The 17,458-nt window shown below is 44.7% G+C and overlaps 1 protein-coding gene across 8 annotated transcripts in view; it reads right to left on the reverse strand.

The window, feature by feature from the left end:
• FNDC3B (fibronectin type III domain containing 3B) overlaps nucleotides 1-17,458 on the reverse strand; it is a 277,903-nt gene that overhangs the window by 17,670 nt on the left and 242,775 nt on the right. For all 8 annotated transcript variants that reach the window (XM_005860876.2, XM_005860873.2, XM_014535302.1 and 5 more), the window contains one exon: nucleotides 14,788-15,000. In XM_005860876.2, the coding sequence (XP_005860938.1) occupies nucleotides 14,788-15,000 (213 nt within the window). The remainder of the gene's footprint in view (nucleotides 1-14,787; nucleotides 15,001-17,458) is intronic.

The raw sequence follows: 17,458 nt of genomic DNA on the forward strand, positions 1-17,458 counted from the left end.
ATATGACGTCCCATAAATTATCCAGGATCTTTAGGAGATTCAGGGTCTGGATTCTGTTGGTCCAGGGACGCTTGGAGACACTGTCGGAGCTAATCCAACCACACAACTGCCTTGTTCCTGCACAGGCCACGTGGCTCTGCAGTCTCCAGTGCTTCCTCCGCACAGCACCTGAGGACAGTCGCTGTGTCCAGATGCTGCTGGAAGTCGGTCAGTGATAGAATCATAATTCAAAATGTGACTCTTAGGTCCATTTGGCCTAAGGGGTAAGCAAAATTCATGCATTCATTTAGCAAACATTTGAACATCTGCTGTGCACCAGGCTCTGTGCATTCAAAGCCGAATAAGACCTCATCTCTGTCAGTCGGTTGGTCCTGGGTCTGGGCAGGGTTTTCTGAGGGAGAGCAGCAGCTTTTCCACGTGCTAGGGAACAGTCCCTCTGGGTAGATGGATGGATAGAGGTAAAACAACTTTCTAAATAAAAACTGTCAGAATCAATACTTATTTTAAAATATCCATGCATTCATCAGCCTTTGCAGTTGAGTTCCTGAGCCACAGTCATTCCACCGATTACATGTCCCTCTGCTCTGCTCTGTAAGGAAGCACCTTTGACTGAAGGCTGAACACGTTAATGCCAGGGAAAGCCAGAGTCCAGGCTGAATCCCACAAATACCATGGCAACCTATTCACTGCTCTTGACGCATCACCACCTTAATGAAGATACTCTTGCTAATGCCAGAGGCAAACAGCTATTTATTAACTCAGCCTCACCTGGGCCAGAATCTCTAACCTGAGTAATTGCCCTTAATTATACCACAAATTGGAAATCATGGTTTAAGAAGTGTTACATCTCCATTACAAACTTACAACAAAGCCTGGATTTTAAAGGAGTTGGGGGGACTACTACCCCCAGCAGTGGCTCCCTGTCCTGCTCTGATTGAAGGTGAGCATTTCCTTTTGAAAATAAGCCCAGTGTGTCTATGGAGGCAGCAGAATGTCTCTGACTGTCCCTTTAATGCAGCCACCTGTCTGCTCCGGCGACAATAGAGCATGGCCTGTTTGCTGCTCCGATGAAAGCCATCGCTGCGTTGCCTGCCCTCCCTCCCCCCAGAAAAGGCATGGATGCCAGGAGCAGGAGGAGTTTTCCTAGTTGGTTCTCAAAATGCATATGGAAATAGCTAACACAGATGGTGGCTAGTTAACCAGGTACAGACTCTCAGCAAGCAGGAAAGACAGCGGTGGGCATGACAGGCTCTCTCCTGAGTGCCAGGGGCAAGGAGGTGGGGAGGGGAGACATTGGGGATCCTAAGAGTTTCGGGGTTACCATTCCAAGATAGCCAAGCATCAACAGTGCCAATCCCACGTTAACTGCCCACCTAGAGAAACAGCTGCACCGTGTCCCCATGGGCCTGTGTCCTAACGGACGCACGAGGGCCCAAGGTCAGAGGAGCTGAGCAATGATGCCAGGTGGTTGTACCCTCTGCCTTCTGAGGACCTCCCCCAATCACCTCATCCCACAGGGGGCTGTTTCAGACAGACATCATGTCTGCACACTGTTGAAGAGCTCATATTGTTCTCACTTTAGAAATTTTCTCTATCCCTTTCTCCTGAAGGAAATGAACAGCTAAGAGCAGAAAGAGGACTGAAGAATCAGATTGTGGGGTGAAAAGGGATGAGAAAGCCCTGGTATGGAATATGGAATATGGAAATAATTTACCACAGTGACTTCTAATTACATATTATTTTACTGTTTTAACAAAGAATTTTATAAAATGTGCAAGTAGGTAGAGTCTAGTTCAGTTTAACAATCAGGAAATAAAATCCTTCAGAAAAATCTCAGCTCTAATTTTAGGTTTCTGAAAATATCTTCGTATGATAACAGACAGTTTGGCACTTTCAGTCTAATTTTAAGGGCTTTAATTTTGAAAACTTTTCATGGGTAACACTGGTTGTACGTTTTCTACACCCATCTTGGTAACTGGTACACTCTCTGTAAGTGCAGGTTCTGTGACCAGGACTGGCACTGCAGACCGGGACACCAGCAACTCCATCCTCTCCATGCCTCCACATTCTCCTCTGTGCAATGATAGGACCGGCCTCAGAGAGCTGTTGTGAGGGTTAAGTGGGTTAATAAAAGAAGCGTACTCAGAACACCTGACATGTAATAACCACTCACTATGTGTTAGCTGTAATTATATTACAATGCTGAGAAGATAGGATTTCATTCATTTTTTTATTTATTTTAATCCTCACCTGAGGATATTTCTTTTCCATTGACTTTTAGAGAGAGTGAAAGGGAGGGGGAAAGGGGAGAGAGAAACATCTAATGGTTGCCTCCTAAATGCGCCCGACCAGGGCCTGGGGATCACCCTGCAACCAAGGTACATGCCCTTGACTGGGAATTGAACCTGCTACCCTTCGGTCCTTGGGCCAATGCTCTAACCACGAGCAAACTGGACAGGGCAAGACAAGACAGGATTTTAACAAAGAGACTCCACTCTCCCTCTGGGAGACCATTTGCATCACTATCTTTCCTCCTGGGTGAGAAGTCAGCTGCGTGGTGAGCAAGGCTGCCCTGCAGACCAGACCCCGGGCCTCAGGCATCAGCTGTGGGGCTCCATCCACATGCATGTTTAAGGCTGCTGGCTTCTCGCACTAGGACCCATCAGTGAAGTGCAGGCAGGAGCACCTCCCTCAGCAGACCGTGGTGGGAGGCAACATGGCAGCTCGTGCAAAAGTCCCTACACAGAGTAGGCCTCGCTGATCCTCAATTTCTTTCTGTATAAGCTGACAGTCTGTTTCAAACTTCTGTTTAAAATAATACAGGCCAACCAAAACAAAAGAAAAAGCAGGCAAGACAACACAAAAAGAACACAATTCCTCTTTTGTCCCAATTCTGTAATTATTTCCCATCATTCCAAGAGGCAGGAGAAGAGAGAACTGTCTTTCTTCAGAGCCCGAGATTTATGCCTGTTGCACGGTGGCCTCTTTAGGAGGCTCTGTAGGTTAACATACCCTGTGGCTAGAACCACTCAGGGAGAGATTAACAATATTCATCAAATATTTGTCTTTCAAAGATCAACTTAATTTTTTCTCCCTCCTAAATCTTTTTTCTTTTTTAAAGATCAACCTCATTTTACAATTCATTAATAGTAAGCGAGAAGCCTTTGGTGTAGAATTAAACATGCTATACTTCCTACGACACATGATGGGAGGATCCACACTTAAAACGCAATCAAGGACTGAGCTCAGTGCACGGCTTAGACATAAGGAGGACAGTAGCACAGGAGCTTTCATATAACAAAAGTAACAGTGAACACTCCATTTTTACTCTGGTCACCAAATTAGATTAAATTATTTTGGGGAGACCCCCCCACACTCTATTTAGAGTGCATGGGGTCAGTGCTTGGACCCCACACATGCTCATGCACCGTATGTCCTGGAACATGAGGCACAGGAGAGGGTGACAGGAGTCTGGTTGGCATGAAGGCCTGAACCATACTACCTAGGCATGCACTGCCCAAGTCTGGAGAAGGAAGAAGATCCCAGAATGGAGAGAAATCAACTGGGAATAGGGGAGACATAGAAACAGCAGGGTGACTAACCCACAAAAGATGGTTAAAAGAACTCTCTCCGAGACCTCAAACCCTTGATTTCTGAAGGTGGATGTGGCCCAGGGAACAAGGGACACCTTGTGTGGGGAAAGGCCTGCTTCTCCTGGCCACTCCCTGGTCTATGCTGCCTGGACCATCCTTCCCTTCTCCCTCCCCACTCCTCCTCCAACACTGTTGGTGGGAAGTGGTGGAGTGCAGGGGCTTGGACCTAGGAAGACTGGATGCAAATCTCAGCTCTGCCTCTTAGCGCCCAATCACTCGCCCCTGCTAAGCATCAGTTTCTCCCATCTGCAAAACAGGGGCAGTCTCCATCTCCTGGGCTATTTTAAGAGTCAAATCTGGGAATGTGGGTAAAAAGCCCAAAACATAGTAAGAGTTCAATACATGGTATCCACTGGCTCTTCCCCACCGACCACCTCTCGGGGATCTAGACAGGCTAGTGTGCCCCGAGAACGGCTGTGCTCTCACCCCCTGCCACCCAGGCCTCTCTCCAGGTTACTGGGGCCATTGCCAGCTCAATCCCAGCAGGAACAGGTCCATCTGAACTTGAGATGTTCTGCTACGTCTGTATGGCCTGTGCTAGACAGACACATAGCTCTCCCCAAAATAACTTAATCTAACTTGGTGACCAGAGTAAAAATGAAATGTTCACTGTTACTTTTGTTGTATGAATGCTCCTGTGCTACAAACACAATGCAAGAATGTGTGTGTAGCAGGTGACATGGTTCCGGGACCACATTACATGCACCAAAGTCACTGAGTAATTTTAGGTATCAGTTCAGGCTGAGGCATATGTAGCTCAGGGGCCCCAATGGTATCACAGCTCCTTAAAGGTCATCCTGGACCCACACTAGCAGCTCCTGAGGGGTCTTCTACCTCATCCTCAGTCCCTGCTGCCCATGGCCATGTCTCTTTGGAGGCACTAGCCCCATGAGCCAGGGCTCCTGTGAGGACCAGGTAAGAAGGGGATAGGTGTGGGAACACCTGTGGGGCTCCACTGCAGTGCTGCCCTATTGGGGCGGAGCCTGCAGGTGACAGGAGTCTGGTTGGCATGAAGGCCTGAACCATACTACCTTGGCATGCACTGCCCAAGTCTGGAGAAGGAAGATCCCAGAATGGAGAGAAATCAACTGGGAATAGGGGAGACATAGAAACAGCAGGGTGACTAACCCACAAAAGATGGTTAAAAGAACTCTCTCCGAGACCTCAAACCCTTGATTTCTGAAGGTGGATGTGGCCCAGGGAACAAGGGACACCTTGTGTGGGGAAAGGCCTGCTTCTCCTGGCCACTCCCTGGTCTATGCTGCCTGGACCATCCTTCCCTTCTCCCTCCCCACTCCTCCTCCAACACTGTTGGTGGGAAGTGGTGGAGTGCAGGGGCTTGGACCTAGGAAGACTGGATGCAAATCTCAGCTCTGCCTCTTAGCGCCCAATCACTCGCCCCTGCTAAGCATCAGTTTCTCCCATCTGCAAAACAGGGGCAGTCTCCATCTCCTGGGCTATTTTAAGAGTCAAATCTGGGAATGTGGGTAAAAAGCCCAAAACATAGTAAGAGTTCAATACATGGTATCCACTGGCTCTTCCCCACCGACCACCTCTCGGGGATCTAGACAGGCTAGTGTGCCCCGAGAACGGCTGTGCTCTCACCCCCTGCCACCCAGGCCTCTCTCCAGGTTACTGGGGCCATTGCCAGCTCAATCCCAGCAGGAACAGGTCCATCTGAACTTGAGATGTTCTGCTACATCTGTATGGCCTGTGCTAGACAGACACATAGCTCTCCCCAAAATAACTTAATCTAACTTGGTGACCAGAGTAAAAATGAAATGTTCACTGTTACTTTTGTTGTATGAATGCTCCTGTGCTACAAACACAATGCAAGAATGTGTGTGTAGCAGGTGACATGGTTCCGGGACCACATTACATGCACCAAAGTCACTGAGTAATTTTAGGTATCAGTTCAGGCTGAGGCATATGTAGCTCAGGGGCCCCAATGGTATCACAGCTCCTTAAAGGTCATCCTGGACCCACACTAGCAGCTCCTGAGGGGTCTTCTACCTCATCCTCAGTCCCTGCTGCCCATGGCCATGTCTCTTTGGAGGCACTAGCCCCATGAGCCAGGGCTCCTGTGAGGACCAGGTAAGAAGGGGATAGGTGTGGGAACACCTGTGGGGCTCCACTGCAGTGCTGCCCTATTGGGGCGGAGCCTGCAGGTAGAGTGGGTAATACAATCTTTCAGGCAGCAGACTTGATCGTGGGCTCTACAGCAGTCAAGGTGTTTCGGTCTCTGTAAACCGGTCTGATAATAGTGCTGACCCCTCAGGGGGTTGTTGTGAGAATCAAACGGGATAGTGCAGGGAGAGCCCATTACAAAATGCCCAGAACTTGTTATTAATAACGAAGCACCAAGGCTCTGAGTGATTTACCTCCTTTCTCAATGTTGCAGAAGCCTGAAGGCTGGCCCCAGAAGGCTTCTCTCTTACATTCCCACAGGCTTTCCTGAGTTGGGAGAGAAAGCTGTGCAAGAGAATACCATCCACCTTGTCTAGCACACCCAGGCCAAGGAGGCCAAGGACTGCTGCAGAAAACAGATGGCGATGGGAGCAGGGGGTCCTACATAAGTGCTGCCTAGTAATGGGAATGTGGGCCTTTTTACTTAGGGAAAGGGAAAATGGAGAGAAATGCTCTCTTGTACAAAAAAATATTTACTTGGGAGGAAAGACATAAACAAGGCAGAAGGTTGGCTGGGTCACTGAAAGTCCAATCGAAATCAATTCTTTCATGGCTCTGCCTCTGACTTGCTTCAAAGTGACTGAATGTCTTCTTGAAAGTAAACACTTGGAGAGTAACAAGCACACTTGGGTTTTAACTCTGGCGATTTATCAGTGATTAAAAACATGCTCTATGTATCTGTGAATACAAAATGATTCTGCGCATTCTGCGGGCCTGTCAGAGCACTCCGTGAGGGGAGGAGAGGGGAGGGGGGAACAAAGACCTTGGCCACAATGCAGTCTGTTACCTTCACTGTGAACTTGAACAAGCTGATAGCTCCCAAGGCTGAGTTTCCAGACACTTGGGATAATAATGTCTTGTTCACCTGGCAGTAATTTTTATGAGATCCAAATCAAAGGACCAAGTAAATTCTATGATCCATATTAAATACACACTAGGAAGGCAAAATAAGAGATTTTTGACATTTTCAAGAAATTCTAAAGGGTGGCTATACTTTTAACCTCAGTATTTTAAGCTTTAACACTCTGAAAGATGACTTTTTGCACTAAAGTGCAACTGAAGGAAGAAACCCAGACATGTTACGTTTTTGAACTTTTCTTTATCTCTATATATAAAAGGCTAAGCAATAGGCCGACTGGCTGACAGGTATGACACTCACTGACCACCAGGGGGCAGACGCTCAATGCAGGAGCTGCTGAGCGACAGCAACTTTGCGGAGTGCCCTCGCACTCCGCGACCCCTCAGGGAATGATGGACTGCTGGTTTCGGCCCGATCCCCACAGGCCAGGCTGAGGGACCCCACCTGCCGGAAAGACCCCTGCTCACTCCACAGACGCCCTTCGAGCCCCAGCGCCAGCCACCCCAGGTGCAGCCAGCCAGGAAGGGACTGCGCGGAAGGTTGGCTCCAGGGCATGTCCGGCCCGTCTGGCTCAGTCCTGCCCCGCTGGTCACTTTCTTTCTTTCTTTTTTTAAAAAAATATATTTTATTGATTTTTTACAGAGAGGAAGGGTGAGGGTTAGAGATTTAGAAACATCAATGAGAGAGAAACACATCCCCTACTGGGGATGTGCCCGCAACCAAGATACATGCCCTTGACCGGAATCAAACCTGGGACCCTTCAGTCCACCGGCTGACGCTCTATCCACTGAGCCAAACCAGTTAGAGCTGGCCACTTTCTAATTAATTTCCTTTCAATGTGCAGGAATCCATGTGCAGGCCTCTAATGCGCAGGCCTCTAATGTTAAATAATTTTAGAGGAAAATGATATATGAAGAATTTAATTTTAAAATGTGCTTCTTTAAGAACAGTGTTTCAAAAGATATATCCAAGAATGCTCTCGGATAGCTTAACAGGGTGGGGAACCTTTTTTCTGCCAAGGGTCATTTGGATATTTATACCATCATTCACAGGGCATATAAAATTATCAACTGAAAAAATTAGCCTGCTATATTTGGTCAAACATTTAATGAACTCACACCTAATGCCTTGGCAGGGCCAGACCAAATGATTTCATGGGTCTTATATGGCCCACAGGCCAGACGTTCCCGACTCCAGGCTTATAACTTCAATTTGCAGGAGAACATAAGAGATAATGCTAAGGTTTTTGTGTTCACTCCTTTGTTGCTATCTTGTAGTTTCTAGGCCATTACAGGCTAACAGCAGCCCATTAATATCAACTCGTCAAAATGATTCAATCTGCTGACCTAAAATGGCCTGCAATTTATTAAGGGCGACAAAAGGCATGTTTCAAAACATGTTTCACACTAATACACATCAATAGATGTTAGTAAGCTCTGTACAGCTATATTCCTTAACAGTGACACGTCACTGCCTTTATTTTTTCTGTTTCCCTGGGTTTTATGGTGTGTGTGTGTGTGTGTGTGTGTGTGTGTGTGTGTGTGTGTGTGTGAATATCCTACATTGAAGTGATGTTTGGGAATAGAGGATGTTCAAAAACAGGAATGGATAGCATGTGCCCTCACTCCACCAAGAACACCGAGTCCTGTCATGTCTATGCAGAAGCAGCTGAAGCAGATGGCATCATGTGGGGACACCTGAGGCAGGGCAGGTGTGTTCCTTGCACTGGTTTGCATGTTAATGAGCGTCCCCATATGCAGGCTGAGCATGAAAAGTGCCAAGAGCCATTTCCAAAACCCCAGTGAGGAAAGGAGTGAAATGCCTGCCCTGTCCCCAGCTGCATTCGGACCTCCGACTTGTGATGGATCAGGCTGCAGTACTTTACGGTTAGGGTTCTTTTCTAAGAAATAGAATGTCACCATAGCTACTGATAAAACTCTTTACGTAGAATAAAGAATAAAAAATTCCTACTTTCAATTTTTTGTTCAAACTGGATTTCGTTGTTGATATATTAAAGAAATTTATTTATATTCAAAGGAAGGCTGGCTAGAGTCTCCGGAGGCCACCTGAGGACCTTGAGACCTACCATTCTTCTGCTTTGCTTTCAAGTATAGACAGGGAGTCTCCTCTTCAAGCTCTTCCCAGGCTTCCAGATTTCTGTTTGCCCACCTCTATTTTAGTGGCCTTGACTCAGTCTGATTGGATTGAGGAAAAAAGGTGAGGAAACTGCTACCCAATTCTGTTTGGTTATTCATTTTTAAATAGAAATTCTATGTTCACATAGAAGTACTGTAGTCTGAATTCTACTTTTGGCTTAATTAAGATATCAAATAGTTCATTTACCACCCCTCACCTCGGCCTGTGCCTGGACATGTTATCCTAAGGCTGACTAAGCTGGCAGTAGCCTTTATTTTGTAGGCTGAATTTTTATGCTCCCTTTCTAAGAAATAGAAATGCTTTTCCCCCATTAATCAGGGATTGGAGGCAGGCATCATTAGCTCTATTTTGTAGAGAGAGACACTAAGACAAAAAAGAAGTTCAGGGACATGCCTCTAGGCATCTAGAAACTCAGTAGCAGGTCTGGGATTACAGCAGAGACTTACCATCCTGGCTGGGAACTCAACTGCTTTCTGGTAATGAAGGTGAGGTAAAAATGCCACGCTCCCAACCAGGGTGATCATGCGCATCAGGGACTATTCCAGGGAAAGAAACAAGGGCAACTAATCCTGAGGCTGTCTTGTGGGCCCTGAGCTAGTTGCCTGACGTGTATTTCTTTTTATTTATTTATTTTGTTTTATTGCTTAAAGTATTACAAAGAGTAGTAGACATGTCTCCTTTTTTTCCCCCTTGTCCTTCCCCCAGCCTCCCCTACTCCCCAGTGTCTTGTGTCCATTGGTTATGCTTATATGCATGCATACAAGTCCTTCGGTTGATCTCTTACCCCCATCCCCCAACCCTCCCCGAAATTCCCGCTGTAGTTTGACAGTCTGTTCGATGCTGCTCTGCCTCTGTGTCTATTTCATTTAATTCAGCAATCTGCTCTGAGAAATATAAGCAGAGCTTGTTCTGTAACAGGCATGCTTAAGCAAGTTCCTTCCTCCCACAGTGGTCATGCAACCTGCCCACTTTTATTAGTTGCCTAGTGTGTATTTCTCAGGGTTACTTTATACAGATTGCCGTCTGTCCCTCTTCAACAGAGAGCTGCAGTCATACTACTCACATTACAAAGCCCCTCTGATTCTGCTGCTGAAGGGAAAGTGTCAGGAGCTCAAAGGCTGAGTTAAACGGAGCAAGTGGTAATATCCACTCAATTAGAGCCCTCTGCCTAGCCCCATTCTGCTGGAGCTTTATTTTAAAATACACTAGCTGTTTGACTAAAGCTGAACAACAGATGAACCATAAATGCATTCCTGGAACTTAACTTCCCCTTGCCGCAGTGCTGTGTACAATTACCAGGAACATGGACCCAGGAGGGTCAGGACAAGAACCAGCATCAAGTCAAATTCTGTGAGGCCAGCATAACATTTCATTTCAGTAACACAGACGAATGCATCTTCAAAACCATCAGTACAGTGTTACAACCTTAAAATGCACGAGCTGACCTTGTTATTCTAATCCCTGTATTAGGTTAGCACAGAATTATGAAAATGTTTACTTTGGGTTTTATTTTTCTCGCATACACAGGAATCAAAGACATTCCGACCTTCTGTGCTCGATCTGTTAAGAATAATGCACTTAATCACTCTATAAACAAATTAAATATAATTTTATTTTTCTGTTGGGAGTTAAATTCTCTTGTGTTGTCTGTTTATTATTTCACATTAATTTATTTTCTCAAAAGATTAACTCCTTAAAGATAGCCCACATACCTCAGAAGACCTAGCACATTGTAGTAATCCAAGAAAAAAAATGTATGATTGTGTGATCATCTAACTCTTGGGGCTAAACTTAGTCCTGTACAAATAAAGCACAGCTTTGAGGCTGCCACATAAATGTGTAGCCAGTGACCTTAGACTGGAAACCTGTGGGTCAAAAGCCTCATTACATGGGAAACAAATGTCCTTTTCAAGGGCGAAGCACACTCAACACAGCAACTCCCGGGGATCTGGATGGATTCTCAGTTGATTTAGTTTGAGGCAGGGATTTGGAAAAGATGCCCTTTTGGGTTCCTTACTATTGACATGAAATAGCCTCCCCTTTAAATAGAGAAATACATCAAGTAGCAGAATAGAGAGACACCATTTACTTGAGAAAGACCCAGGGCCCATTTTGGTGCTTTGGAGTCTATACTCTTGGTTTCTATCCAGTCCTGAGTGCTTATCTTTAGTCCCCATCCTTCCTAAGGCTTTCTTGCATGAGATTATACGATTTGGACCCTCTTAAGACTCAAGTAATCTGTTACCTTCTCTAAAAAGCCTCCTCTGTTCATCTAATTTTAAGGGTATAATAGATGCTATTCTCTTTCCTCCCCCAATGCTGTGCATATTGTCAGTCCTTAAGCTTTCTACATCGTGAGTCACCTGAATGTGTCTGTTCCTTCTTCCTATGCCCCACCAGGAGAGCTCCTTAAGGGCAGGGCTCTACCTTGGTCACCCTTGTCTAGCCAATTTGCAAGTACAGTTTCTTTGTGTGTATAAAACTCCTAATAATTATAAGTTGAAATCAGTCAATCTATCAAAAACAATACATTTTTTCACCTAGACAGTGGAAGACTTTGATAGCTATCCTATCATCATGAAAAAATTTTCACTTTTTATTCAAGAACCAAATAATGTAGACAAAAACCTCAATGCCTGGGACTTTGCAGATTCTCAATAGAAAGTTTGAAAATAAATTTTTGGCCCAACATTATATTTAGAATTCTCTGGGTCATTTCAGATGTTCTGATTGACAGGTACATAAATGAATGTAATAAATCAGCATATCAGAGATGCAGAACCCTAGGCATTTTGGACTCTTAAGGAAAGTTGGTATTTTTCTTATTATTTTCTTACTTGTCTAAAGCAGAAGCTAAAATATGAAGAAAAAAGAGGTAACATGCCATTTAAAAAATATATTTTTATTGATTTCAGAGAGGAAGGGAGAGGGAGAGAGACACAGAAACATCAGTGATGTAAGAAAATCATTGATTGGCTGCCTTCCACACGCCCCCCCACCCTTCCCCACTGGGGACTAAGGCCACAACCCGGCATGCACCCCAATCCCACATCGAACCTCAACCTCCTGGTTCACAGGTTGATGCTCAACCACTGAATCACACAGGCTGGGCAGGTAACACGCCATTTTTAACAAGAGATATTTTTTTTGGGTAAAGAATTTAGCTCACAAATGATCTACAACACAGTTGTTTTAAGATAAAAATGGTGGAAGAACCTCAGAGTTCATCTTCTAGTTCAACCTCTATTTTATGGATGAGGGAAAAGTTAAGACCAATAGTTTAGTCGCCAAAATCAGCTCACCTCTTTAATCTGACAAATACCAAGCATGGAGTTATTAATTTTTATTGTGCTTCTGTTGCAAAATATGTCGTAAGACTAAGATTACTTCCATAGCTGTCTAGGATAACTATACAACTTGGGTATAGCAGCTCTACTTTCAAATGCCCAGTGACTGGTGAGTAGTCAATTAAAATGACAAGTCAATCTCTGGTTCTCACCTTGGCCATAGCAGGACATATATTTTTGCTACATCCATAAACAGACTTATTAGTGGTTATTGAAATCAATACATATGCTAAAGATGTGTACACTTGCTCCAAAACCTATAACTAGAAACCACTCTAGCAACAAGTTCAATGAAAAAGGCAACTGCCACTGTGGAAGTCACTGTTCCTGTCAACTGAGCAGGCCAGGGGCAAGTCCTAAAGAACCCGCAGAGAACTAGCACTGACAAAACTGTGCTAATCAGCTGTATCCAACTCAAATGGTTTCTCCCTGATCCTCATGAGTCAAGGTCCAAAGGTAAAGGCTTGGATTCAAGGTGTCATTCACTGCAAGAGTTCAGTTTCAAGACACTAAGGAAGGTCATCTTTAAACTCAATTAGGCCAAGTTTCATCCTATTAAATCCCAGGAATATTACTCCACAATGAGAATTTATTATGCTCTATATTCCCATCACTTTAATAACTTTCTGAGAGCACTGACAAATCTAATTTTAAAAAAGATAAATCTGGATTTTAGCTCATAAAATTAAGAAAAATACTGTTCCTAATGGTAAGTTTTCTTAAATTGCCATTTAAATTTAGGCAAGTCATTTATTTGATTAAAAGATCAGTCTTGAGTGCTTTTTTGGGGGGCGGGGGCGTACATTGATTACTAGATTCTGCACTATTTTCTGTCTGGCATGTTTAAATGTCTCACGGCAACATGCTCGTTTGGACCAGTGCTCACAGAGCTTTTGTTCTGAGCATCTGCACGAGGCACCGCGCAGGTGGCTGCCTGCACAGAACAGGACTGCAGCTGGACAGAGGTGGCTGACGTGGTGCAGAGCCGTCACTCTAGTACAACTAAAGGCGTTCTCTATGGCAGGTTCTCCCTACCACCAATGGAAGCCAAAAGCCCAGGAAAAAACATAAAGGGTCATTTATAAATTCTCTCAACTGCTAGCTTTACATATTATCATGCTTTCTGTTAGTCCAGAATTCCTATTCTTGCCAGCCTTCTCTAGTTTGAGGAGTCCCCTGCCAGTAAAATAACGAGGCTGGGAAAACGCATCCACAGGCACATAGCCCAGTGAGATGAATGATCTGGTCTTTGAGTGAGTATGCCTTAATCTCTAACGAGCCTATCAAAAGAAGCCCCACTTCTCTGGGCTCGCTTCACCAGGACTAGTTTCCAGTAGGACCATCCTTTCTTGTTCTTCTGTATTCAAACTACTGGGTTTGACAGGTCTTCAGAGTCAAGTTCAAATGTCACCTGTTTGAAAAGCCACTCCTGATCTTTGTAACCAGATGGTCTCTGCTTCCTTCAAACTCGCAGAGCACTTTTCTCCTACATCGGCCTCCTCCATACCCCAGAACTCTTTTATTCCAATGACAAATTGGAAAAAAAAATGTTCTATGACCATTTGTGGGTTGATATAATGCTCCTGGAGGCAGAGCCTCAATTTTCCCTTGACCCACTGAAGACCCACTTCAAACAGCACCATCCACACCGCAGAATCCCACTGCACTGAAAGGAATCAGAGCTCTGGAGTAGAGTGGAGGGGGTGGCTGGACAAGGGCTCTGTGCTCCCTAAAGCCAGCTCTCCACATGAAGGAATGGGACACTCTAATGCATGTAGGGGAAATGACAGAAATACCCCACCCTGACACTGGTTCTGTGCGTCAGCAGGTGTGCCACAGGGAAGCAGCAACATGTGTCTGGCCCACCTCTTCACCTGATTTCTTTGATTTGGACTTTTGGTAATAGAACATTCTGTCATTAACGTTTGTTCTGCATCTGAATTATTCTTAAATACAGGTCAGCCGCCCATCTTATGATCGGCCATTTTCAGAGGAAATGAAGTCAGGTTAAATAAATACTACGTGAAGGGCTGGATGTGATTTCTGTGGCCAAGAGTGTTTCCTGGGCTTGGAGTCTTATGAAGAATCTCCTATTTGCTCTGGTTAATTCGATATTGCATTGCCCACAGTTAGAGTGTAATCCCCATCTGTAAATCACCGCAGCTATTTCAGATTGGTAAACATGTTTGTCCTGATGGTTACTGAATATTTAAAGAGGTAACATCTCTTTCTGGGTCTTATTTCCCTCTGCACTTGTGACTAATTTAATGCTATTACATAGTGTAGACATGAATTCGACAATTTTCTTCTTAGATAATTTCTCTCCATCATCTGATGTTGTGAAAGAAGAAACAAACACATATATTATCACTTGTAGGGAAATCAGGATCTTTAGAATGTTGGTTTAGAAATTCCAAGTGAGGACTAGAAGGTATAACTTTGAGTAAAAAAATGCAGGACCTAAAGACATAGGAAATCTTTCCACAAAGACGAAGACTGTTTTTGGAGCACAGATAAACAAGAGGGCTTCATCCCAAAGCCAAAGCTACAGCCTTTCCCGCGCCGCTGCCCCGCCCCGCCCTACCTCTTGTTCCTGTCCTCCAGCTGCAGGGTGTACACCGTGTCCTCAGCAGCGTGCATCTTGGCATTGCTGTCTCCCCACTTCAGCTTCAGGCTCTGAGGCCCGGCCGCAGCACACTCGAGCCTAGGAGGCAAGGGTGGTAATGGCCGAGTTTTTGCTTTAATGAACTGACTAAAGGGTCCAGCTCCAATTTCATTTATGGCCTGAATCCTGATCCTGGAAAAATAAATAAAGAAAAGCATTACAGGTTTAAGAAACAGGAATTCCTCATATGAAATAAACATTCTGTGGAGTATTTATTACTCACCCCTAAAGCAATATCATGGAATTAGAAAAACAAATTAAAGTAATTCAGGACAGATAGAAAACTGGGCAGGTAGGGGGACAGATTATACTCTCTGTCCAAAAAATAGCAAAAAAATTAAAAAATGAAGCACATCAGCAAGATAACCCTTAGTTCCTTAATTTAAAAAAAAGGAAAAGGCTGTTGACTGAGGTAAGACATACTAAAGACATGCTTTTGTAGTTTGCTCAGCCATCCTTTAGCTGCTTCACAGTCAGTTTTGGAAGTAAGTGGGCTATCTATATCTATTAAGAGGTAATATGCTAATTGGTCCTAACGGTGTCCCAGTCACGACCATTCAACAGGCTGCATGCGCACAGAAGCTGGTGGGCGGGGATGGGGGCGGGGACTTGCGCCACCAGGACATGAGGCTGCTGCTGGGGGCGGCCCCCCCAGAGGAGGCACATGCAGGTCTGCTGGATATTACTCCATTAATTAAAATTTAGAAAGTTAAGAGGGTTCAGTAACTGGCCTTAAAATAACTTCAATATTAGAATAAAATAAAACTTTGGGTTTACTTTTCCCTTACAGGGCTCGAAATAGTGTCCGATTTCAGACACTGGACTGATGTTACATTGCTTAGTGTACTATGGTTGGTGATTGTCAGTCTAGATTGAACTTTAGAATCATCTAGATCAGTGGTTGGCAAACTCATTAGTCAACAGAACCAAATATCAACAGTACAACGATTGAAATTTCTTTTGAGAACCAAATTTTTGAAACTTAAACTATATAGGTAGGTACATTGTTATTAACTTAATTAGGCTACTCCTAAGGCTTAGGAAGAGCCACACTCAAAGGGCCAAAGATCTGTATGTGACTCTCGAGCCGCAGTTTGCCAACCACGGATCTAGATAATTATGATCACCCTAACCCAGCCGTGGGCAAACTATGGCCCGCGAATGAAACGAAAAAAAAAAAAAAACCGTACCCTTTTATGTAATGATGTTTACTTTGAATTTATATTAGTTCACACAAACACTCCATCCATGCTTTTGTTCTGGCCCTCTGGTCCAGTTTAAGAACCCATTGTGGCCCTCGAGTCAAAAAGTTTGCCCACCCCTGAGTTAGGGCCATCAGGCAGGCAGGAGAGCAGTTAGGGGCATCAGGCAGGAAGGCAGGTGAGCGCTTAGGAGCCAGTGGTTCTGGATTGCGAGAGGGATCCCAGATTGGAGAGGGTGCAGGCCAGGCTGAGGGGACCCCTCCGCCCCCCATGCATGAATTTCGTGCACCAGGCCTCTAGTAAAGAATAAATGGAAGAGAGAACAAATGAGTTTCCTTCAGTTCAAAAAACAAAGGAAAACGGCTCTTCCACAGGGCATTTCCCCTCCCTTTTCCAGCTCAGCCAGCATCTCTGCTAGTCCTTCCCCAGAGCCAAGCGCTGACAGTGCTGGTTACAGAGTGAGGTACAGATGTGCAAAAATCTCCACTGGATGTTTACCCTGGGCTGTGTTATGGGTAATAAAGATGTTAACACTGCCCTCATGGTCTAGGATTAACAACCAATATAGTTACAGTGCATATGAAAATTAATATCCTATTATTTCTATTGTTCTTGTTCCTTTATTTCCTTCCCAGGTGACTGAAATGGTTCTGTGAGGTCATCATACAACACATTGACGGCACTGCTCCATCCTCATCCTCGACCCCTCTTTCTGCAGTGACAGAATGTTCTTGAAGCTTGTTTCCTCCTGACATTTGGAGGCGTTCTCCTCTACTCAGACCAAAGGGCTCACGCACAGCCCCTCCCTCCCTCTGCTCTCCTTCCCTTCTCCTGTACAATATGGGCATTTCTCTTGGTAGCCTCAGACATCTCCACAGCTTCACCCACTTCAGGACTACTCCAGGTCTGCATCTCCTCCTTCTCCTCATGCCCGTGACAGGGCCTCCCGTGGAACCTCCACCAGAACGCCTGCTAGCTAGGTACTGGGCAGTGTGGTGTCACATTGAAACTTGAATTGAATTTGAAAGTGTTTTAAAGCACATGATAATAAAAAATATAGTCAAAGAGATAAATTCTTAGGAAACAGATTAGTTTAAAATATTCCTATAATTTAGGTTTATGCACTTCTCATTTACAACAATTATTGCTTATATATATTATATATATCAAATATATATAATGATAATAGGAAATATCACTTAAGTATTACTATAGCTAAATGAAGCCTGTGACCTCAAAAGGGCATTAATTCTTCAAATGTAAAGAAAGATTACATAATTTAGCAAGTCATTATAATAATACTAGAAGCCTGGTACACGAGATTCGTGCCGTTGTGGGGGGCGGGGGGGGGGAAGTCCCTCAGCCCAGCCTGCTCCCTCTTGCAGTCC

Source organism: Myotis brandtii, unplaced genomic scaffold, assembly GCF_000412655.1.
Source record: "Myotis brandtii unplaced genomic scaffold, ASM41265v1 scaffold1423, whole genome shotgun sequence".
In the NCBI taxonomy this organism is placed as follows: domain Eukaryota; kingdom Metazoa; phylum Chordata; class Mammalia; order Chiroptera; family Vespertilionidae; genus Myotis; species Myotis brandtii.